Here is a 25,278-nt window from a genome sequence, read left to right as displayed (position 1 = left end):
CAGGCCCTTCCTTTCGGCCTCTTCCTTCGGCTGAAAGGGCTCCATGGGGCCCTTTCGGCAGAAGGGGAGGGAGGCCGAAGGGAAGGGCTTGGGCACCAGTCCCAGGCTTTTCCCTTCAGCTCTTCGCTCCTCGCTAAAGGGCTCCATGGAGCCCTTTTGCAGGGAGCGAAGGGAGGCCGAGGGAAAGGAGGCTGGGAACGCGTCCCAGCCTCCTTTCCTTCGGCTCTTTGCTCCCCGCTAAAGGGCTCCATGGAGCCCTTTTGCGGGGAGCGAAGGGAACGGAGGAGAAGGAGGCTGGGCACGCGTCCCAGCCCCCTTCTCGACCTTCGCTCCACGCGAAAGGGCTCCATGGAGCCCTTTTGAGCAGAGCGAAGGGAAGCCGGGAGGGAAGAGGGCTGGGAGGAGGAGACAGACGCATGCGCGCCTCTGTCTCCTCCTCCCAGGCACCATTTTCTGGCTTCCCGCTGTTTCAGAGAGACAGCAAGAGGCCTGAAAATGGCAGGGATGAGGTGGAATGGGCACATGCCCGTTCCGCCTTCTCCCTCGCCCCGTGCCTGGCGAAATGGCGTCACGTGCCACCCGTGGCACGCATGCCATAGGTTCGCCATCACGGCTCTAGACTGATTCCATAAATATTTCCAGCATATGATGGGTGTTCTGCTTGTTTGTTTACAGTGACATTAAAGGAATAGGATTGTGAGCTCATGCATGTTTAACTTTGTTAAGGCTCAGCTATAAAGTGCTATGTAGGCTGTGTGTTCATGCTTTGTACATAGCAGAACATGTCTTAGCTCAAGGTTGAACAGAAGGTAGGTTGAAATCTACAGATAGATTTTTGGATTATTTGTAGTAGATGAATAAAGTTTTCCGACTCCCAGTAGTATGGACAGCTAAAAACCTTTTGGCCAACACCTTAAATTTGACTGTTAAAATGAAAGCTTGGGAGAAAAGCAAATGTGTTAATAAGTGAAAAGACTTCTGAACTTGGTTCTGGAAGAATTCTTGGGCTGAACATGTGCTCAGAGGCACCCTGTTTCTGACTTTGTACTGCATGTACACTAAGCCACTGTTTTGTACCTCACTCCATGGTATCTGCCTTTTAGCTCAGCTGTTAGATGTAATTACAGTAAATCTGTTTTGTGAGAGAATGAAATGTAGTTTATAAGGACATGCTACCAGGATCTATTGCATTTTGTAGAGAGGTAGGATATAAATTACTATTATTCTTATATTGATTTAAACCTTCATAGAACAACATGTGGATTTCCATGATTTGCTACAGAACCTATAGTGAAGCTACAACCAGTAACAGGCAGTATGCCAGAATTGTTGAAAATTGCAATAGAAAAATAAAAGCACATTTAAATGAACAATGTAAACAGGGATAGCAAACATTGTTACCATACATAACTTTAACTGTCGTAATAAACATACCAAGATTTTATGAACATTAAAAACCAATTTAAATGGACTGCTTTTCAGACACACAAAGAATACAGATGAAATTTGAAAAATAATTAATCATAGTTTTGTATTTCCTAGCATTTAAAATGCTTGAATTCACTAGCTTCTGGAAGGAATACCAGCTAAGCAGTAGTAGAGGGAGTACATGGACTAAAGATGGAAGCCAAATCTTGTGTACATAGTTGTGAAAAAGATAATAAATTTAAATGGAGATTAGTAGGTTGAAATAGGAAACTTAAAACAGCAGAGAGGAGCATTACCTCAAAAATATTTTGTTGTTTAACAATATAACTCAAATTGCTTACTTTACAGAGTCAGTGAGAGAGGGCTTTCCTTGGGGCTATATGGGTTTTTGTCATATATAAAATTTGATTCTTTCCTTAATCAGACACAGATGCCAGATCCCAAGACCTTCAAACAGCACTTTGAGAGTAAGCATCCGAAGACTCCACTCCCTCCAGAACTTGCTGATGTTCAGGCATAAAATTTGCAGGTGAATATGTATTGTTTCTATTAATTTGAATTAAAAGTACTGTAAATGTGATGAAAGAGCAGATGAAAATTTTTCTTGCAGATGTATTTAAGTTACAATATTTATCAATATAATAAAAATGAAAAACATCTTCAGTGTAAACACATTGTATTTTCTGATTCATTTTATTGTGCTACTTGTATTTAAAAATTTAACATAGATAGTCAGGTTATTCTGCAGCAACATAGATAGTTGCCAAATAGGCAATATGTCAGTTAGATGCTAAATAAGTAGGTAGTGTTTTGATTTTGTGTTGAGGCTGCTATGTTTCAAAGGTTCATGGTATCACATTTAATTATTGGATGCCAATATATGTATAAAATTATGCAACAATTTCATTTAATAACATTACTGTTGTTGCAGGTGAATTCATGGAACCTAATGACTCTTCTACTGTCAAACATTGCATAACAGATCTGCAGCTGCTTTTCTAACAAACTGTTGATCGGCAAAAAAAATGAAGGGGCTATAGAAACATTCATATTTTTATGCTGTTCCTCTTGGGCTTCATGTAAAGACAAATCTATGTAACTGTACAGTCATGCCCTACTTGGAAATCAAAAATTGGTTCATTCTTAAAAAATTTTACAGTTGTAATTATATTGATGTTCATAATATGTAAAATAACTCATTTAATAAAATAGTACTTTGATTTTACAATATCACAGGTCAGATGCTTGCAGAAGTTCTGTTTCCAGTATCTCTGTTTTATTTGCCTTACAAAATCTTATCAAGTGGACTTCCCCCCCTCAGCCAAAAACTAAGCAGTGTCATTACTAACACCATTGCTGTTAACAATGTTCACCTTAATTAGACTATTATTTCTCTTTTCAACATGCTGCTTGCTTTGAAGCTGGTTATATTTTCAATATTTAATAGCTCTGAAGAGATGTTCTTTCAAGACTATTTAGTTTTGAATGTCTGTTCTATTGGCTATTATGAAATTCCACTTGTGTACATAAAGCCACTTCTATCTTGGATTTATGTACTGGAGTCATCTGCAGTACAGTAAAATCCTCATGTTCAGTGGTCGTGTGGCAAAAATATAGTAAAGCTGAACTTTGTTCCATATGTGATCTCAATGGCCACACCTGCTATAGCAATCTGAAATAATTGATCTCTGCTTTGAAGTTCCATTATGTAACTTCTTAAATGAACCTGTGAGAAGTCAGCCACACTGGTTACATTAGTGTGTAAAAATAACTACTGAAATTGTTTCCCTGTTTGAAAGCAAGCAGTGAATTAGCTTGTTTGAAGAAATATAGTGGCACATGGCATTGAAATGATTGTTAATTAAGCTTTGAGTATTTGGAATTAATTAAATGGGGTGGGAGTAGAAGCTAAATTTCTTCTGTCTTGTTTGAGTAATTCACAACATTCTGATCTCAGGTGCAGAGCACATACGTTTTGTCCCATTTGCTTTTTACTTTAAAAGACTGCTGATTTTTCATGAGTGACTTAGTGAGGAGTGTTTTGTATCCCATTTGAGACACTGAAAGAAAACAGTGAGACCAAATTTTCTTTGTATTGTACTTGGGTCATTCATCTGCTCTGAATACTTCTCTTAAAGCGATTCTTCAGTTTAAAACTGCACACACTAAAGTTACACATTTTGTGCATAACAGTAGATAGCAGTTCTGATATGTTTTCGTACACAGTTTCAGTTAAACTGCCTTTATTGTAGTAATTCTGGGTTGAACCTTGCTAGCTACACGTCTGTTTTGAATTTGTACACCTAACATTAGAATGCAGTCCTTGGCCCATTTTGCATTCTCACCTGACAGTATTGGCCTGCTACAGCTAAACCTCAGTAAGCAAGAATTTTCTTTCAAGACTCCAGTGGCCTACTTAAATGTTAAAGCTTAATGCTTTTTTTAAGTAGTTGAATGAGACTTTTGTTTACTGTTTTTCCTTTAATAGTCTTTCTTGGAGGGAATTCTAAAAGGTTGCCATCAGAAAAAATCATTCCTCCAACTGATAACCTGTAATGTTTTCTTTCAGCCTACTCAGCAGCAAATAAAAAAGGGTTTACTTATAAATTGTTTGGAAACAGTAAACAATACATTTCTGACTAGATGTACAAGTGATTCACTTACATGCAGGCTTTGCATTTTCTAAACTACTGTCATCAATAGTTTATGTCTATGCATTGAGCAAGTTAGTTCTTGGTTTTATACACTATAAAAGCTGTTACAAACAGATACTGTGTTTCTAACCAGACACCATAAAATCTTGACATTCAACACATATGGGAGCAAATGGGGGAGGAGGGGAGGGACCTGAAGTTGTTGGAGGCTTGAATACTCTGTTGATTTAAAGGGATGGGGATAAGGGATACATGTGGAGAAACTTTCCTCTTTCCATATCTTGTGGATGGTACCCTGTTAACTCTGGAAAAAAGACACAAGTCTGCATTGTAATGTGTCTGATTAAAATCTTTTAAAAAGCAAAAGTGTAAAATGTGATATTTCCTGCCTACTTAAAAGCAAGTGTCATTTTATTAAGCTTGATGCTAGCTGGGCAGTTTCAGTTCTTTGTTTAGCACAAGGAATGGAAATGACAGAACAGACATTTTCACTGAACTCTCTAAGCATGAACACCAAGATAAGGTTGCGGGAGAAATCATGGCACACATCCTGGTGAACTTGCCCAAAAAATTGTCTGTGATTGACAGTGCTTGTCACTGGGGAGTTAGCAAGCCAGCATGCCTTGTATGACTTGTTAAACTGCCATTCAGTTACTGTGTCACACTTGGAACGCACAGGACATAGTAATCTGGAAAAAGGCACAATGATGCATTCATGTAAAATGGGTCATAAAAGTTCAAGGACTGTTTGCATGTAGAGTTGCTAAAACAGCATTCTTGTTAAATAGTTTGGACATCTTGCCTTCTGGAATGCTGTTTAACCCAGAGGTTTGGGTGTTCACAAGAATCATTACAAAATATGCACTAAAAGATTCTGTACTAGACAAAAATTGTTCTAATATAATTCTGTGTGGGTTGAAAGTGGCCCTAGCTTCTTTCATTCCAGTTCTGCTTTACACTGTACAGTTCCAGTTCTGCTTTACACTGTACCTTTTCTCTGCTAGGGCAATGGTACGTCTGCAAAATTAGAATGAAAGTATGCATTGCTGTGCAGTGGTTTATAGAATAACAATATAATTAGCTTAATACAAGCTATTAATGGAGTGGGCTTAGATATAATGATGTGATATTGTTGGAACATGGACCAGGATATGACCTTAATTTAAAAAAAAAACAAAAAACCCTGCAACTTCAATTTGCAAATTTTAATATTTCTTGAAATATCTGGTTTCTGTTTCTGGAATGTGGATGGATCCAAACTTTGAAAGAGTAGATCCATTAGAACCAATAGAACTCAAGTTCATTAGGATGTCTATTACTTTAGTATATCTACTCTAAATATGACTTGAGTTTATAGGAAGATCTAACAAACCTATGAAACCTTAATAGTAACCTTTCTCTTTGCACCAGTATGAACAAAAGAGTAGTTCTTCTAGATGATATTAATCTTTTCTGTATAGTGGCCGGCCATCTCTGTGCCAAAAGCACTTAAAGAGCATATTAAGACAACTGGTCCCCACAATTTACTTGTAAGTCCCTGTTATTCAGAAATGCTGTGCCTCTGTCCACGAAGGCAAGTGTTGATAGATTTATAATAAATACTCTTCAGCTGTTTCACAAGAGTTGCTGCATGAAAGAAGGAAATGTGTATGCATACAACCCTTCTCTGTGTGGATGTCCCTCAAGCCTGGTTATACGGGGAGTTGCTATTCATTACTGCGGGTAGAAAGCACACAGTTGGGAATGACTGGATGATAGTATCTAGTGCCCAGATTGCCAGCAATTAAAATTAGGTATTAACAATGTCATGAAAAAGCCCTCTGCTTCTCATGCTACTGTAAAAATAGCATTTAGTGTCCCATAAGACTGAACAGTGTGTAGATAATGCATGATACAAGCAACTGTTGCGGTAAGTTCCTCATTAATATCTGGTGACTATCCAATGCACCCCTATTTATGGTATGTCTACCATATACTGCAGACCCAAGTTAGTGCTCCATTCCCAGGTAATAAGGTTTTGCAGGCTGACAAAAACTAATCATAGCATGAAGATTTTGTGGTACTGTACTCTATGCATGCTAAAACCTGTTGTGCTGTGAAATTCTATAAACATTTTAAAATATTAGAAATATTTATACTATTTCACATGGCACAAATCCTGAAGCATGTTGACAACACCATCATAAGGCAATAAAAACAACATTCATGAGCGCTCAGAACAGCCCATTGCTAGAGGAAAGCTAAAAGAAAACACAAGTTTTTAATAAACACTTTTAAACATTCTAGCACTGATGGCTGATACTATCACAGAGGGAATAATTCCTAGGGTTGGGTGCCACAACAGAGGAGGGCTGTCTATGTGATGATGCTAAAGAGGAATGTATACATGCAGACAACAGCTTCCAACTTCAAAATTGCAGTGACCTGGGAAGTTGGTATAGAGACCAATGTTTTTGAGGTAACTCAAGCTCCACTTTGGAATGGGAATTATGTGGCCCATGTGCTACCCCTAAACAGCCCTAGGCAGCACATCCAATGGAGAGGAATTATGGAAGTTGCAGTCAGACAACATCAGGAGTGCTGCAGAATTCCCATCCTGTTCGATATGACTTTGAATGCTAATACCAGTATCTTAAGTCTGGATTGATAGTTTATGGAGATTTTTTAGCCCAGGTGCAATATTTGTGGGCTAAGTTATTCTCCATAGTAACCTAGCCACTCTACACTAGCAGTAGCTTAAACCAGCCCTTAGCATAGAATGTATTATACTAATCCAGGTGTTGAACTACTATTCCCAGAAACCCTGGCCAGCATAACACCTGATAAGGAATGCTGGGAGTTACAGCCCAGCTACAGCTGCAGGATTACATGATTCCCTGAAATAATCCAGTGTTGAAGTTATCCGTGTGTTGATTGCAGTAGCCAGGCTGTCCTTGTTCAAGAGCAGACCCAGTTTGTATCCCAGCCTAAACTGGCAGTAGTTGCACCTAGTCACTGTAGTTACTTAGACCATTGACCTACTACAGGAAGCTCACCCAAACTGATTTAAATACAATTACTACTACTACTTTCAGCTCACATTAATGGCAGAGCACCAATTGCTCTGCCACCGGATAACCTTAAACAGTAATTTCTCAAAAGGGTCTGTACACAACTAGACAACATTATTTCGACTGCCACCTTACCCTAGGGGGTCATGAATATATCTGGCTTGTTGAAGTATGTTTCACTAGACCAGAACATCTCAAGCTGTTTCCCCCCCTCATTGTCCCATGGGATCTGTACCATGTTTATGTTCATTGGCTACATTTTTTTTTCATTCTTTCCTGGTAACCTTCCAGGGACCGAGACCACTTTGGACCACCACTTTGAATAGCACTACTGAGCTGTGAGTGATCATAAATTCAGTTTCTCCTTTGAGCAATTAGGCCAAATACCTTAGGCAGAGGTGGAAACTTTTTGGACTGCCACTTCTAGAATCCCTCAGCCAGCAGCCAGCCAGCCAGCCACGGTGGATGGATTATTCTGAGAGCTAGAGCCCCCCAAAAAACAAACAAAACAAAAAACAACCCCACACCCGTTTCAACCTCTGGTCTTAGGCCAGATATGTTAGTACTCCCATCCCAAACACTGCAGGAGTCCTTGAATTCATCTTTGACCATTTTTCTCAATACCTAGAAGAATCACAGCAAGCAGCAACAATCTGGACTTTTTCTGGAATGATCAGCTTGAAATCACAGCACCAAAGAAGCTCCAAGAAAGTGAGTATTTTATATACTATAGCAAACCATTTGACTGCATAGATCACAAAAAGTTATGAATGGATCTTAAAGACATGGGAGTCCCACTACATCTGATAGTCCTGATGAGAAATCTGTACTTAGGACAGAATATGGAGAAACAGAATGATTGCCAATTGGGAAAGGGGTAAGGCAAGGTTGCAGTCTATCCCCCTCCATATTTAACTTGTATGCAGAAAATATCATCTCAAGGGCAGATGGAGTTTGTTATAATTAAAAGTAGTTTTTAAAATTAAAAAAAGGAGTGAATATAGAAGGAAGAACCATCAACACTCGATAAGATTTGTGGATGACACCATACTACTAGTGGAAAACATCACAGACTTGGAACAATTACTAAGAAAGATCAGAGAAGAAAGTGCAAAATTTGGCTTACTGCTCAACCTGAAAAAAATAATGACCACAGAGGATCAACATAAATTCAATCTACATGATGAGGAAATCAAAGTAGTTGAAGAGTTCCCATATCTTGGATCAAACACTGAAAAGAATGGAGACTTCAGTCAAGAAATCAGAAGAAGACTGGCAATGGGTAGCCAGCTCTGAAAAAAGTAGACAAGTTGCCGAACAGTAAATATAGAGAACTGAGCATTAAGTTAGAATTGTCCAAGTCATTGTATTTCCCATCACCATATACGGATGTGAAAGCTGAACAGTGAAGACAGTGGATAAGGCAACCTACGGCCCGCGGGCCGGATGCAGCCCAGCAAGGCCTTGGGACCGGCCCCAGCCCGGTCCTGCCGCCGATTGCCACCGGAGCCTTTGGCCTCTCGCGTGAGGGCGTGGGGCCTTTGGCCTATCAGGAGGAGGCAGGCAAGGGAGGGCAAGCGGTGGGCAAGGGGGGCAATTGTCTATAGAAGCCTCAGAAACATGCATTTATATTAACATTTTTTTAAAAAGCAGCAAATTTTTTCATGTGTCTGCCATTTTTAAAAAAGTGTCCTCCATTTGAAAATTTTGTCCTACACTTGTCCCAGTTTATTTATTTATTTATTTTTTTTTTTTTAAAAATTAATTATTTATTTTTTGGCGTCGGCCCCCCAGTTGTCTGAGGGACAGCAACCCGGCCCCCGGCTCAAAAAGGTTGCCTACCCCTAGGATAAGATAAACTAATTTGAGATGTGGGGCTGAAGAAGAATGCTGAGGATACCGTGGACAGCCAAAAAGACAAACAAATGGGTCTTGGAACATATCAAGCTTGAAATCTCCCTGGAAGCCAAGATGATCAAACCGAGATTGTTGCAATTTGGCCACATCATGACAAAGTATGACTCATTAGAAAATACAAGAATGCTAGGAAAGGTAGAAGGTGGTAGAAAGAGAGGAAGATGGCATGCCAGATGGATAGGAGTTTCTCAGGGAGACCACAGGCCTGAATTTGCAAGACCTGAGCAGAGCAGTGGAGGACATGGGAGTTTAGATATCTCATATACAGGATTGCTGTGAGTCAAGCGTCAACTCAGGTGCAGTTAACGACAACAAATTGGCCTCATGCCACAAAATAATAAAAAATATGATCAGTAATGCAATTATAAGACCTGTGGGCATTTGTTCGTTAAAACTAAAAAACTATTTGCTAAAATAACAATTTAGAGGAGGAAGGAGTCTCTTGCCCCAGTCTCCAAGGCCTCACTTCTCTAGCTTTTTAGCAATCAGTGAAAAGATATAAAAGGAGATTTTCTTTCATACTATCTCACTGGGCATGCAAAAGTCAAGACTACAGGAGGTCAAGGGGGTGAAGCCAATATGTCCAGCTACATTTCCCCTCCATGTGTTCTCTGAATCTGAGCAGGCCAGGCTGAGAACATCGAATATCCAGGTAGAACTATATCCCCTTCTGAAAGCATTAAAAAAAAATCCTTCCTTCTCCTTAACTTGTTTTACTTTGTTGGCCAGCTATACAGTCATCTGCACCATATTATGAACTTCCTGCATAGTGTGAATTAGTTTCAAGATACTAATACCTAACATATGAGAAAGATGGTGTAAATCAATGTCATATGCTACCTTTTTCATTCTCTTCTTTGTAATAATTCAGAGCCTTTATATTTATATTTACGTTTATATTTACATTAGGAAGGAACCTTTCACTAACACCTTTTGAGCAACCCCTGGTGCAAGCATAAATGGCATGCTTTTATGGATTTTGAAAAGATGGAGGTAGGCTTTCCTTGCCACCTACCTGATTTTATGAAACAGAATACACAAACACAGTGCCTGGGGGAGCAAGAAAGGAAAAAGAGTAATAGAAAAGCTGCAGTCACAAAAAATACACCCAAAATATAATCAACAGCCAAAGCAGCAGAAAAATGGGCATATAGTGTCACAGTGTCGTGTCTTCCTATAAGGAAGGGATTATATGAATGAGAGAAAAGGTACCAGGCTTTTTAAAACAGAGAGAGAGAGAGACTGACCGACCGGCCGATCCTACATGCGGGTTGCATTGGGTAATTCTTTGCATGCTGATTGTACTACTTCACTCTTGTGTTGGGTGGCAATGTTGCACAACTGAGCATGCAGCTCAGTACACAAGAGAATGCAGAATCAAAGGCACACCCAAATGCACAAGTGAATATGCAACCAAATGTACCAGTTTCAGTGGGGGCAGAGAGATAAGCATCAGCTGAGAATGCACATCTGCCTCTGCAATAGCACAGTGTATGCTGCTCCACTACTATGCCCTTAAACTGCAAATACATGTTGTACTTACATCAGACAAAAATATCCAACCAGTTATGCATGCATAAGAGACTAAGAGGATTCTGGCCAGAAAGGCCAGAAAAAGAGATCTTTGAGATTAAATAAAAGAAGTTGGTTGCATGAGCTTTCATAGACTTGTGCCTACTTCCTCATGCTGAACCAACTTCTTTCTTTCAGTGAATCTCAAAGGTGCTACAGGATTCCTTTGCATACTGATTTTCCAGACTAACATAGCTATATATTTGAATTCAACTTGTGCCTATATCTGTATAATAAGTGTGTCTCTTTTTTTTCTTTTTTCTGAAATTTTTTATGTTGTGAATTGGATGTTTGCATTAAAATTAATTAATAAATAATTACACACACAGACACACTTTATATCAAAATGGTCATGGGGACAACTTAATATTGTGAGCAATGGGGCTGCACTGGGCATGGAAGAAACTGCCCAGAATTAGGAATCTGCATAAAAAGCATATGTTCCTAGTGTTCAGTGTAACATTTATATTTACATTTATTTCTATATCCCACCTTTTTCCCAATTGGGGAATCAAGGTGACTTACAAAGTTAGAACAGATATCTTCAAAATAATTACATTGTACAAAAGTTTAAAAATATAATTAAACTATCAATAAAATTAAAAGCAGTTAAAAACAGACCATTAAAAAGAAGCACAACAAATAAAACAACCCTTTTCTCCCATGGTGGGGGTCAAGAAAAATGGTCCCCACCCCTTCTGTGATTATCCACTCCTGATCTAGTGAGACAATTGCTTTTTGCTACTCTTTCTGCCTGAAATGTGGTTTCACGTTTGAGCTTTACAAAAATGAAACATCATTCAGGCTGTGCCATTTTCAGAGATGGAATAAAGTCTCCTGCAGTAATAGGTAGGGAGCCTAAATTTAATGGTACAAACTGTAGATATGAAAGTACATTTTGATCCACAGTTCAAAAGCCAAATCTGGTTTCCCAACAGCATCTCCTGTCTATTTGTAGGGAAAGTGATCATAAACCCTCCTCATGCCATTGTTCTGCTGAATCCTCACAAGCTGTGAAGAATTAATCATGACCTTGGAGGAGGTAGAATTTATTTTTATTTCTTAAAATCAATGGCCTGCTGACTAAAAAGAAAATAGCTCCTAAGAGCTATCTTCCTTGGTTGCACCCAAGGCTTTGTTTTTGAAAGGTTCTCACCAGGTGCTTTGAGAGCTCACTATAAACGTTATCAGACAAGGGAAATTGGAAGTATAATCCAATAGCAATCCGACTGCAATCATGGGGTTTAACATTATTGCATGATAGACTACCACACGCAATTTCTGGCAATGGGAAGTCAGTCTGAACGCAATCATGGGGTTTCATGTTATTGCGTGAGAGGTAATCACACACAATTTCAGGCAATGGCAAGCTATTTTCGGGCAATGGGAAGTCAGTATGAACGCAATTTGAATTCACGTAAATTCGCTGAACTAGCGAATTCACATGAATGCGTTCTGGCCCCACTTTCTTTTCATTCGAAATTAAGAGAAATCCTATGAGATCATAAAAGCAACACCTCTTCCATATTATTTCCTCCCAGCATCTGGTACGGCTCTGAACATGGGTGTTCTGTTTAGTTAACAGCTGCTTTTAGATCTCTCTAAATCTATCTCTTTATCCGAAAAGCCACTAGACACAGTGCTCATCGCTGTTTGTTGTTGCTGTGTGTCTTCAAGTTGTTTCCGAACCTATCACAGGGTTTTCTTGGCAAGTTTCTTCAGAGGAGGGTTGCAATTGCCATCCCCTGAGGCTGAGACAGTGTGACTTGCCCAGAGACACCTAGTGGGTTTCATGACTGAGCAGGGATGTGAACCCTATTCTCCAGAGCTCAGACCACTACACTACGCCGGCTCTGTGCTCATCACTATATTGAGTGGCAATTAATTTCTATTAAAGTATATATTTTATGAAGAAAAATTTATACTCATATACATACACATATTTGAAGGACATCTGAAAGACACATATACATTTGAAGCACATTTGAAGGATCATGGGCGCTACCAGTCAAAATTCTATTTTATTCAAATCAGAAGCAAACTCACCAACATCTAGCCGAGCAAAGCCAAGTGAGCTTCCTAGTACTAAAGAAATGAAACTTAGGTGGGTTACAGACCACCGAAAAGCAGCAGTCTGCTGCCGCTGCCAGTTGCAGCATCCGGGAACCGCAGCAGCCAAACGGTGCAGTTCCCGGATGCTGCAAAGAAGGAGCACGAAAATCGCGCTCCTTCCTGCGCCCCAGAAGAGATGCCGCAAGTGCTGAAGTGCGCACTTGCGGCGTCATTTCCAGGGCGCGATGTGTGGACACAGCGCGTCCGCTACGTCAAGATGACGGCGGCCGTGTGGAACGGCCGCCGCCATTTCATACGGGCTCAGTCCGTACTAGGGTTAGGGGCGTCTGGAAGAGACACTCCTTTCTAGCCCTAGTACGGACTGAGTCCGTGCTAGGGTGCCCGTTTGTAATGGGCCTTAGTTATCCAGGTATTGCGTATACTACTAACATCTTCCCTTGTGTGTGCATGTGTGGTGTCATTTTCCCTATATAAAGGTCGTCCTTTATATAGTCAAAATAACACCACACATGCACACACAAGATGTGGTTTTGGTATCACTGGCTGTGGAGTGGGGACCCCCAAAGTTTGTAGAAGTTACAAAAATCTCTAAGGGAAAAAAACAGTGCAGTAATGAATGATGACTAAGCATACTGATGAACTGTTCTCAGTAGAGACAGAAAATGGGAAAGAGGAGAACAGAATGGAGCATAGTTTTTTGTGGGTTTTTCGGATGCCATCTGCAAAATCCTTCGACTTCAAAATGGGGCATCCTTGCAGAGGCTGAGGCTGGCTGGAAGCTGGAAAAGGAACACTCCATGTTGCAACATTTTGTTGCAAGTCCCTGCTTGTCAAAAAAATAAGATTCCAGTTTGGAAAATAAAGAGAAAAAATGTAAATTCCAAAGGACAGGCCTTGATTTTGCCATTTGTATGCGGGATTCCATTTGTATGGGGGCCGTTTTACTATGCTATGGACGGGATGCAATGGGAGTTGAAGCCCTTGAGTTCCTGCAGTTGCCCACCAAAGAACTAACCACATTAGTGTGTAGTAGTAAAACAACAAGAAATCATTTCGCCCTTTTAAGGTTCACCCGCACTTAGCATGAACCTTTGTGGTCTATGGCCCACATCTTTTAGTCTTCAGGGCACCCCATGACTCTTTATGGGTCAGTGAAACAGACTGAGCAGCACCTTTGGCAGCCTCAAGAGCATTTGGGTGAAGTGCAAGGCAGGATCATTGGTTTGCTGGTTTGCTCTTGAAAGTGCAGCCCTTCCCCTTTACACTTGCAAGAACTTGCCAGGGCTAATGAACTAATTGCAACTAAATGATTCATGCAAGACAATTACAGTTTTGGAGCTTACTCCTCCGTGATTCATGAAGCCACACCTTTCGATGAGGCTGCAAAAGTTGCCTGGCAGGTTTCAGCCACCTCCACTGCCGCCTCCAACCTCCCTCCTCCACTACTGATGGTGTATGGTGCATTTTATTTTATTTTATTGTTAAAAGCCTACACTGGTATTTACCACACAGACGCTCACACACACACATCACACAACAGGATGCTGACAGGCAGCACAACAGCTGGCGGCTTCCTGTGCCTGCTATGACACACACGTTGCCATAACGGCAGCAGCATTGCAGAGCAAGCTTGTGAACACACGCCCAGTTTGATTGTTTAATTAAGGCTTCAAAAGAAAACTGCTCAAAATAGTCGTTTGCATGGTGCGGATTCTTTATCTTGGAAGAGATAACATTAAAATGGGCTCGCCTTTCCCATGCCACCGTTGGGGATCTGAGGAGCCACCTCAGCCAAAGCGCCTGATTGGAATCTCACACGTTGTGAAATGATTCCTTTGTTAAAAAATGTACTCCCCAATTCTGCTATTCAGTCACTGCTGTCAGTGATAATTCTGTCTCTTTCCTAAGCTGAGCTCAATGGCTGCAGAGTTCAAAGTGCAAAGGTAGTTTGCACTCAGTCAACTCAGCAAGAGGGAGAGGAGAAAAAGGGTTATTCCCAGTAAGCTCAGGCAAAAGCAATCTGCTGCAGACTCTCCTAGCTTGTGTGGCTTTCCTCATTCATAACTTTTGCAATGTTCACCACACTCCATTGTTGCTTGGGCACAGGCATCCCAGTTTTCATCTGTGATATGTTGGAGAATGTGCATCAACCAGTTCCTTGTATTAGTTGGTGGGCCTGGATTCACATTTTTATCAACTGGTACAATGTGTTGTAGTGGTCTGAGTGTTGGACTATGACTCTGGAGACCAGGGTTTGATTCCCAGCTTGACCATGAAACCCACTGGGTGACTTTGGGCAAGTCACACTGTCTGAGCCTCAGGGAAAGGCAATGGCAAACCTCCTCTGAACAAATCTTACCATGAAAACCCCATGGTAGGGTCACCATAAGTCAGAAACTACTTGAAGGCACACAACACACACTCAACAGGCAAAAATAGACGTATGCTGCCAAAATGGTCCAAAACATACTGCAGCAATAATCCAGTTTGAGACCGCTTTAACTGCCCTGGCTCAGTGCTAGGGAATCCTGGAAATTACAGTTCGTTGTGGCACCAGAACCCTCTGATAGAGAAGGCTAAAAGTCTTACAAAACTACATTTCCCAGAATTCCCTAGCATTTTGCCAGGGCAGTTAAACCGGTCTTAAACTGGATTATTGCAGCAGTGTGTTTTGGACCTGTGTCACTGAAAGTGCAGGGCCACAAAAGCAATCTGATTACATGTCATTTCAACAACATGGTTTGCGGTCATTATTATACTATTTAAAAATTAATAATTCTAAAGGTGTGTCTGACAGATTCCACCACAGCCACATCTCGCTTCCCCTTCACTCTTTGTGTATGCCAAACAGGGATAGGAAAAAACGCAGTGGGTGAGAAACAGAACGGGGAGCAGTGAATTTGCATCAAGTTAAACCTCCCTTTCTCACAAGGTGGTAGAAATCCCACACACAAACACACACATAGCTGGGAATAAAATGTTAAAATCTCTGATAACAGCTGCAAGCCACATAATTAAGATAACGTGTAGCTTGATCCTCAAGAGACCCACTAGTTTATTGTGGCATGTGCTTACAACTTTTAATTAGATTATTGTAGAGGATTTGGATCTATTCATCATCATCAGTCAATCATCAATTGAACATTGAAGTAACAGGAGGAGCAATGGATTTGATGAAAAGGAACAATGGATTTGATGGTGAATACTGGAACATGGATCTCAATGATATCAAGAAATTTGCTGCAGCAGTTGGATCATGATAAGCGGAAGATCCCTACGTTTCACAATTGAAACATTTCTAGGTATCCTAGGGACAGGAGAAACCGCTATTTTCCAGTTGTTACTGGATTTAAACACACCCAGAACAGCTGGGGAATGAAGTCAGTTATTCAGGAAAGTTTTGTAATCTCTATTCTACCTTAGGAGATCTATATGGGAATGGACAGTTTTGCCCTGCGTTTAAGACATTTTGAATACATTGTGTTAGTCTGGAAACTCAGTATGCAAAGGAATCTTGTAGCATCTTTGAGATTAACTGAAAGAAAGAAGCTGGTAGCATAAACTTTCGCAGACTTGAGTCTGCTTCCTCAGATGCAAGAGTTGTTTACAAAAGCTCATACTACTAGTTACTTTATTTCAGGCCTGGTACAAACAGGCAGGAAGGGATGGTGAGACGCCATCCCTTTCTGCCCCGGATCGTTGCCGCAGCAACTGCATGGCCGCAACAACCATCTACCCCAAAAAGGAGCTGCGAAATGCAGCTCCTTTTGGCAATACTGCCAAGGCGCCATCGACATTGGCACCCTGGCAAGTGTCGATGATGCAAGTGCATACGTGGTGCCATGGTTGCTTCATCATGGCAGCCCCCATGTGGACAGGAGGCCACCATGATGGTGGCGTCCCTATGGACTAGGGTTTGGGAGCATGCAGTTGCTGTGCGCTCCCAAACCCTAGAATTCCCACCAGGATGTCGCTTCCTGCCCATATGTACTGGGCCTCATCTAGTCTCAAAGGTGCTTCAAGATCCCTTTGCATACTGAAATATGCTTATGCAAGGTTTTGAGCACAAAAAGAGCCCTTTTGGGATGGATCCAAATCTTGGGAAATTAGCCATGGTAGCTGAGGAATTCTGGGCATTCTGGACCAAAAATGACTTTCTCATGTTCTGATCAGTCCAAATGTTAACCTGATCCAACATTGTTTTCACAGTAACCAGAGGTATTCAGATTTTTTTAGCACAACAATATGAATCATCTCACTGATTCATTCCATTCAAAGCATGCAGTGTTTTATCCCAGGTCTATTCAGATTGGTTATTCGCACAACAATGCAGGTCATTTTAAAAAACTCAGGGGCGGGCAGGGGGGGCTGATATCAATTACCCTGGATTAAGTGGGGTTTTGGCAGCCCCCACCCAACTTAATCGGGTGCATTCGGGATGTGTGTGAACAACAGAGATTCAACCCAGATTCATCATGGATTATTTTCACAATGTGAATAACCCATTACTGTTGCCTTCTGCCCCATAACTACCATGACCCCTATCAGATGCTAATCTCAAATGATGAGATCAACAGGGGTGATAGATTGCATATCCTCAGTTCCTGCTGCTGCTTTCTGCCCAACCCCAATACTTTATAGGTGCCAAGGCCCTATTTCCAACAGAGGTTTTTGCATCAGCAAAGCTCCTGTACAACCATAAACTGAATGGCTTAAGCAGGCTGTAGGGCTTTAAAGCAGTCGCCCAAATCTTTGCTGTGTGCCTTCAATTTGTTTCTGATTTATGGTGACTCTAAGGTGAACCTATCATGAGGTTTTGTTTTTGTTTTTGTTTTTTGTTCATGGGGGGGGTGCCTTTGCTTACTTCTGAGGCTGAGAGAATGTGACTTGCCCAAGATCACCCAGTGGGTTTCCATGGCTGTGCAAGGATTCGAATCCTGGTCTGTAATGTCGTAGTCCAGTGCTCAAACCCACTGGACCATACTGGCTCTCTAGGAGCTATTAAAGATCACTTCAAAGAAGTGTGAGTTCTCATGATGTACCTCCTTGCTGGGTATGTTTTTTCATATGATAAATGATGCAATTATACTATATATATAAATTTATGGTGTATGATTGATTTAGTTATGTGTTATCTTTTCTAATATTTATAACAGATTTACATTTGTGTTTTGTTTTTAGCCCCTGAGGAAGGCTTACTTCTGTATAGGCCAAAATGCATAGGGCTTTAAAAAAGAAAACAGTTGACCATCTAACACAAAGTGGAGCTTTCTGTTTTCTGCATGTGTGTGTGTGTGTGCATGCGCGTGCACACATGCACTCTTCAGTACTCTTTCTACTGCTTTGATGGGTTTTGCTAATTGTTGACACCTCTGCATTGTTCTATTCCTGGAGCTGTTTGTAGCAATTTCATGGAGCTGCACTTCCAAAGGTTTTTTTTAAAACCAAGGCATGGTCTGAAGAACAATTTTTCTTAAGAAAAAAAAATTATAGAGATGTATAGTGTCATTTCATGCACTTATAGCACTGTAACTCTAAGAACAATTGAAAAAAGAAAGGAACCTATTGTTCTGATATGTCTCAGAATTTATAAACCCTCTCAAAAGGTGGGAATAAAATGTTGCAGCTGGTGCTGGAAACGCCAGAAAATCGTACAGAACAACAGAAGTGTCATTTGGATTTAAACCAAGCAAACAAAACTTTAATAACTATTTATTTATTTATAACTACACCAACAAATACCATAATCTCCCAAAATATTTGCTGGATTTTAAATGTTGAGTTTTTAAAATCTGTTTTAAAAGAATACCAGCTTTCAACATGAGTTCTTAGAAACTACTTTTAATCTGTTTTAAGGGACGTTTTTATCCTTGTGTGTGCATCAGCCTAGATGACCCAGCAGGCTGAAAAAACTTTTCAATGAATAGGAAATATTTCATTTACTAAATAATCATAAATAATTTAAAATGTGTTTATTTTAATTTTATTACTTTTATTAAGTACTTTTTAATAAATAAAAAAGAATAAACCAAATATTGCTTCCTAAGGTAAAGAACAAGAGATCACCATTATACAAGCCTAACTGCTATTTTGTGAGTATATATAAATCCAATTATGAAAGCACTTGAACGGAATGAACTAGTGTGAATATACATACTATTGATGCTTTGGGTAAACATTTAAACCACTTAATTCTTCTTCAGCAAAGGCCATGGAACATTTCCATGGCTCAGTGCTATGGAATTCTGGGATTTGTAGTTTTGTAAAATATTTAGCCTTCCCTGGCAAAGAGTTCTGGTGCCACAACAAACCACAAATCCCAGGATTCCATAGGATGGAGACATGACAGTTAAAGTGCTGCCAAACTGCTCAAATTTTGCAGTATGGTTGCAGCCACTATCCTCCATCACACGTGAAGGCAGGAACAGGCTAAGTTAGGGAGCACATAGCCAACTGGCACAGCTCACAGCCCTTTCCTCCAACACCTGGCTGCCACTTCCCCATCTCTGTTGCCTGAGACGACCACCCTATATTGGCCAAATATCTGTCAGTGCTGTATGCAGTGCCTTTGAAAATGGCAAAAACGGAGAGAAGTGAAGATCCTGCCTTTGAGCTGGTAGGCTGAACTCAATGGCCTTCATTGACCTTAAGCTTCGTAGCCTTATAAATGTGTGATTGCCATATTGCATGAGCACGGGGTATCTTGTTTCAACAGGGAGAGAAGCAAGAGTTACAGATCTAAAAAGTGTCTATTGCAAAAGCATGTTGAAGCACATCATGCCGATGGGAAGTACCAATGGCACACCCGCCATTAAATGGATCGCCAGTAAAAGCTGCAAGCAAGTATTTCAGAGCAAAGCCTCCCTTTGAAGTTATTGTGGAACATGCTCTGCTTAGGTCTGCAGGAAGGTAAGCTGTGACTCATCACTCCCACATGAGTTACCATGCCTGCTACTGCTTGCACAGCTTATGTGTTAGGGACAAAGAGGAGTAAAGATGGGTTCACTGGATGCTATTCTGGTCACCTTGCAAATCAATAGAGCTGCAGAAACAATTAGATTAAAATCTTCAAAGTGAAACACTTAAATTTAGCCTCATAAATCCATTTTATGGCTCGGAAATCAAAAGTGCCCAGATTCCAGAGAAGCTGAGCAGTTGGAAATCCCAATGGAATTGCTAGTTGCCAAATATGTTCACCTGACCTGATCCAAACATACTTTTATCTAGGGCCTAAAGTGAATGTAAGGACTTAAACCTAGAGCTTGAAATGGTTTAGCTCAAGGTCTGTTTTGAAACCTGAAACCAAGACAATTGGTTACATGCAGGCCTGTTTCTGTTTCAGAACTGCTTTGAGTTTATGTTGATTTTGCAAAGCTGGGAAGTGACTACTTACAAATAAGTATTTACTTGTGCATATCCCCAACCGCCAAGCTATAACTCCATTACTTTATGGTTTCAATTTCATAAGGGATAGCTTCCAATATTTCTCAGACCAAAATGTGGAATCATGATATAGCCACGCAATATCAATATTAGAGTATGGTCAAGATGGCAAAAGTTATTAATGAAGAAGAAGACACAAATTAGAAGAAGCTGCTGCCATTAACTTTAGCCTAAGCCTACAGTGAAGGGCAAGATTCTGCCCTGGTGCCCCCACTTATCCTCTCCCCTCTGCTGCATTAACTAAGTGCAAACTACTTTGGGATTTTGAACTGAGTTTGCAACAGTTTAAGTATACTGAGGGGAAAGTGGGAAAGTAGGAGGGAGTGTGAGAAATTGGGATATTTTAAAAACAGCTGGAAACTGGAACAACAGAAGGTTAATCAAGACTGCCATTGCCAAGTTGGGACAATTGGAAGCTATGATCACTCCTTTTGCAATATACTGTAATTATAAAGTTTGGATGGAGGACGATTATCACATTGTTCATGCTGCTCCTGCCTGCTCTGTTGGGCATGAGGAGGCAAAGGTTAGTGGTCCCCAAACAACTGTCTCCTTTAATCTTGGGTGACAACCTTAGTTGTCCTTGTGGCACAGTGGTTAAATCTCTGTACTTCAGCCACTCACTCAAAACCATAAGGTTACGAGTTCAAGACCAGCAAAAGGGCTCAAGGTTGACTCAGTCTTGCATCCTTACGAGGTCACTCAAATGAGTACCCAGATCGTTGGGGGCAAATTAGCTTACAGTTGTAAACCGCTTAGGCGGTATATAGTGGTATATAAATGAAGCTTGTTTTTGTTTTGTTTTGTTTTAGTGCCCCCAATGTCTGTTTCTTGATATTGGATCTACTGTTTATACGGCCAGCAGCATCTATCTCAGCTGCATCCAACTCACCACCACCACTTCCTCGTGCTCTGCCTCTCATGTATGTATACAGCAGCAGCGGCAGCCCTGCCCTATTGCCTGTGCTAGCCTTATAGCAGCAGGAAAGCTGACATCAGAGGGTCTGCCAGGCCCAGGAAAAACCCAGAGGAGTGATGACAAACAGCCACCCAAAGGGAAGGTATTTTTACCATACATCAAAGGAGTCACAGACAGAATAGGGAAACTGGTGAGAAAGCACAACCTCCAAACAAGCTACAAACTGACCAAGAAAATCCAGCAAATGCTGCGCTCAGTGAAGGATAGGAGAGACCCTCTCGTGGACACAGTAGTTTTACCACAAGCTGTGCAGCTGCGGACAATTGTACATAGGGACCATCAAACACAGTGTTAAAACACGAATCAAGGAACATGAGAGAGACTGCAGACTTGGGCTAGCCAGAAAAATCAGAAGTACCAGAACCATTGTGAGCCATACTGGGCATAAAATGCTATTTGAAAACATAGACCATACCAACAATTATTGGGTCAGAATGCATGGGGAAGCCATCGAAATCCACAAACACCTGGACAATTCAACAGGAAAGAAGAAACCCTTAAAGCAAACAAGGTTCTCCCAGGCAAGGAAAGACTCTCAGTTCTCCTTCATTGGGACAGTGAGGGACACAGCCAACTTCCTATTGGTCTTCTCAGCAAGAAAGGACTGTCAGTATGAGAGAGCTAAAGGACCCCAGATGCTTCTCCCTCTCTTTCCCAGAGATTTGCCTTTCACACACAGCTTGCAGTAGTACAGTGCGCCTGCGTTATACGCGGCTTTGAGCATATGCTCAAAGCTGCACGGGAGCATGTGGGGCACAAGGGGCAGTGTGGACCATTCATATGAATAGGGTGCGCTCCCGTGGTGTGTGCCCCACGTGCTGCCACTGTGCCGCTGCAGGCATGAGCCCATTCATTTGAATGGGGCTTGAGCATCCACGTTTTTTCTCTTACACGGGGGGGGGGGGGGGGGGGGGGGGGCGGAACGGATCCCCTGCATAAGATAAGGGCGGAATGTACCTCCCCCACACACACACAAACACTGGAGCTTGTCGCTCACCAAAAACCCCTAACTTACCCCTTCCAATCAAATCTGCCAGCTGAGTGTGACTACTAGCTGGGTTTTAGGCAGATGCAGTCAGGTGGCAGAATCAGCAGGATTTTTCCTGTGATAATACCCGACTGCATCCTATAATCGGCTGTAAATCAGAAGGGGTAAGTTGAGGTTTTTTGGGAGCAATAAGCTCCACTATTTCTTCTGCTACCTCTTGTCTCACAGGAGAGAAACAGGAGCAACAGCACATCTTCATCCTGAATCTTCATCCTGCCAGCCAAGTTCCAGCAAAGATCACAAATGTGAAAAGCTCCTTTTTGCCACCACTTCTCCCACACCACCATCTGCTCTAACTCCTCAACTCCACCGTGGTCCTAAAGGATGCTGATTTTCTTGTCTTTCTTGTACACCAATATTTTGAGTGAAGACCCCTTGCCACCTCCTTTTTCCTCACCACCACCCTGGATCTTTCCACCACCATGGGCGGGGGGGGCGGGATACCACCCAGTTTGGGAATCACTGGGCAGGATGGAAGGGAGGAGAATGTGTTTTGTTCTGCAAGCCAGTGGTTTACAAGATTCTTATATCTCTTTTAAGTAACATATGTAAAGTTTGGAAAAGTTAAAAAGTAAAGTTACTTTTGAGAAATGGGAAAGGGAAGCTAAGGTGCGATCCAGACAGTTGCTTTGCATCGGCCTGGCCACATACTAGGGTTGCCTGGGGGCAGTGCGTCTGCACGCCCCACAACCCTAGTACATGGCAGCGCCGTAATCATGTCGGCCTCCCATCTACACGGGGGCTGCCATGATTATGTTCCACACACGCCGTGTCCAAACCCCAGGCCCCTTTCTCCCATGGCTGCGGCTCCCGGGGTGACCAGGGGCATGAAGCCCCAAGGACACGCATTTTGCCGCTTTTCCGTGGTCTGTAAAAACTCTGGATTGGGACTGCAGGGCTGCTGGTGAGGCTGCCCTGACCCCAACCTGGAGCTAAAAGGGCCGGTATGTACCGCGCCTGTTAGTTTTTTTAAAATGTAACTGTAAACCTGATGAACTATTTTGGGGGCTTTGGAACTCCTACTGTAACAAAATAATAAATGTAACTTTCCATGTGCTATATTTTGATTTTGCTGCAACCCAGAATCCTGTAAAAAATGAAATCTTGGTTTGAGGCTCCAAAAGCATAAGTCAGAAAAGAGCCAGTAAATGTAATTTTTATTTCTTTCTCTTCCTGATCCTCTATTATGAGAAAAAGAAACAAAATGATGTGAACATGGGTAATTATTTTCTGGCTACAAATTCTTGGTGTAGATTATATGTTGTTTATTGTGTGCTTTCAAGTTGCCCCTGACTTTTAGTGATCCCACGGTACATTATAATTGAGAGGAAGGAATTGGCAAACTACCTCTGAGTATTCCTTCCCTAAGAAAATCCATGGGGTCATCATATGTCAATAGGCAACTTAAAGGTACATACACACAAATAAGGTAAACCTATCATGGAGTTTTCTTGGCAACAGTTATTCAGAAGAGGTTTGCTTTTACCTCCCTTTGAAGCTGAGAGAGTGTGACTTGCCTAAGGTCACTCAGTGGGTTTCCATGGCCAAGCAGAGATTCAAGCCCTGAATTCCAGAGCTGTAGTCCAATGTTCAAACCACTCACCACACTGGCTCCCCAAATATATAGATTCACACACATACCCGCCCCCCCCCCCCCAAATATTTAAATGTATGGTGTAAATAGTCTTGGCTACCAGGGAGTTAGTATGGTATGGGTTACCTTATTTGTACTACTGCTTTCTTAGCACTGGGACTCAGCGGTTAAGCTGCTGACTCAACCAATTGTAGGGTCGGCAGGCTGGCAGTTCAAGTGCCATGTGACAAAGTGAGCTCCCGTCACTAGTTCCAGCTTCTGCCAATCTAGTAGTTCTAAAGCATGTAACAGTGCAAGTAGATAAATATGTACCACCTTGGTGAAAAGGTAAACAGCATTCTGTGCAGTCATACTGGCCACATGATCACAGAGTTGTTTTTGACAACACTGGCCCTTCAGCTTAGTAATGGAAATGAGCACTGACCCCTACAGTTGGACACAACTAGACAGTCTTGTCAAGGGAAAACCTTTACCTTTACCTTCTTAGGACACATCTGGAAACCCCTAATGTAGGGGATCTGTTGCAACAACTCCAAAGAGAAAGATGGAGTGCACCAGCTCATTGATGTAATGAGGATGAGCTGAAAGCATCACCTGTCCCAATCACACTCTGGACATGGGAGTTGCCTACACTGACTAAAAACAATCAGCCGCACCTAGCATTTTCCTGGTTCGCAGTGACCCTGCAGCTACCTGTTAATGCCACACACTAACAGACAGAGCAAGGTGACATGGGCCTAAGCAATCACACATTTTTCCCAGGCAAACTCACACAACTTCACTGTTTTTTGCCTTCCCACCATGCATCAACCTATCAACCAATAGCTGTTATTATTTGCCTTTCAATCTAGGCCACATTGAACTTTGACTTGATGCTTCTCCATGCAGTCCCTTTCCCCCTTTGTAACCCTAATGAGTGAGAGAGGAAATATTAAATGTACAAACACACACACGACAGAGAATGAAAAAATAAAACCGTATTTTATTTATCTTTTATGTATGGAAATATCCAGTCATTTTTTAAAAGGAAATATCCAGTCATGAGATTGGCAATGAAGATCTAGATCAGGCCAGTCCCTCCCTCTTCTTCTCCCCCACCTGAGTTTCACGTTGTTTTTAGTCTTTTTATGCTGTCCCCTCTGATCCTCCCTGATAACCAATCAGCACTGTGTAGTCTTTGTGACTGGAGCATGCACACTCTATCTTCATCCCGGATCATTTGCTTGCCTTCATGCTCATGTAGAAATCTCAGAGACTCTTTCTCTGCATCCTCCTCATGCATACATTTCAGATCTTCACTTAAGTGAGCAAATGATAGGGGGTCAGTAGGGAAGAAGTGCATGAGATTTCTGTACAAGCAAGCAAGTGAATGATGGGGGGAAAGGAAATGTGTACATGCCATTCACTGAAATTTTCTGAAATAAAAATGAAGATGACACAACAGTGATTGGGGAGAGGGATCAGAATGGAAAAACAACACAAACCAGGCTTACTGGACCAAACCAGTCCCATCCACCAAA

At 41.5% G+C, this 25,278-nt stretch overlaps 1 protein-coding gene across 3 annotated transcripts in view; it reads left to right on the top strand.

The window, feature by feature from the left end:
- Positions 1–22,024, top strand: part of ZNF706 (zinc finger protein 706) — a 38,930-nt gene extending 16,906 nt beyond the window's left edge. For 2 of the 3 annotated variants that reach the window (XM_089517736.1, XM_089517735.1), the window contains exons 3-4: positions 1,853–1,957; positions 2,360–4,448. In XM_089517736.1, coding sequence (XP_089373862.1) covers positions 1,853–1,948 — 96 coding nt within the window. In that variant the 3' untranslated portion in view covers positions 1,949–1,957; positions 2,360–4,448. Of the gene's footprint in view, positions 1–1,852; positions 1,958–2,359; positions 4,449–7,760; positions 7,844–18,741; positions 18,787–19,409; positions 19,604–20,949 lie in introns of those variants that run through there. The other variant, XR_016280645.1, reaches the window with a different exon arrangement.
- Positions 22,025–25,278: the final 3,254 nt, after the last annotated feature.

Source organism: Sceloporus occidentalis, unplaced genomic scaffold (assembly GCF_023333645.1).
Source record: "Sceloporus occidentalis isolate IW3139 unplaced genomic scaffold, rSceOcc1.0.p SCAF_3, whole genome shotgun sequence".
NCBI lineage: Eukaryota > Metazoa > Chordata > Lepidosauria > Squamata > Phrynosomatidae > Sceloporus > Sceloporus occidentalis.
Note: the sequence above shows the minus strand (reverse complement) of the source record. Positions and strands in the feature narration are given on the sequence as shown.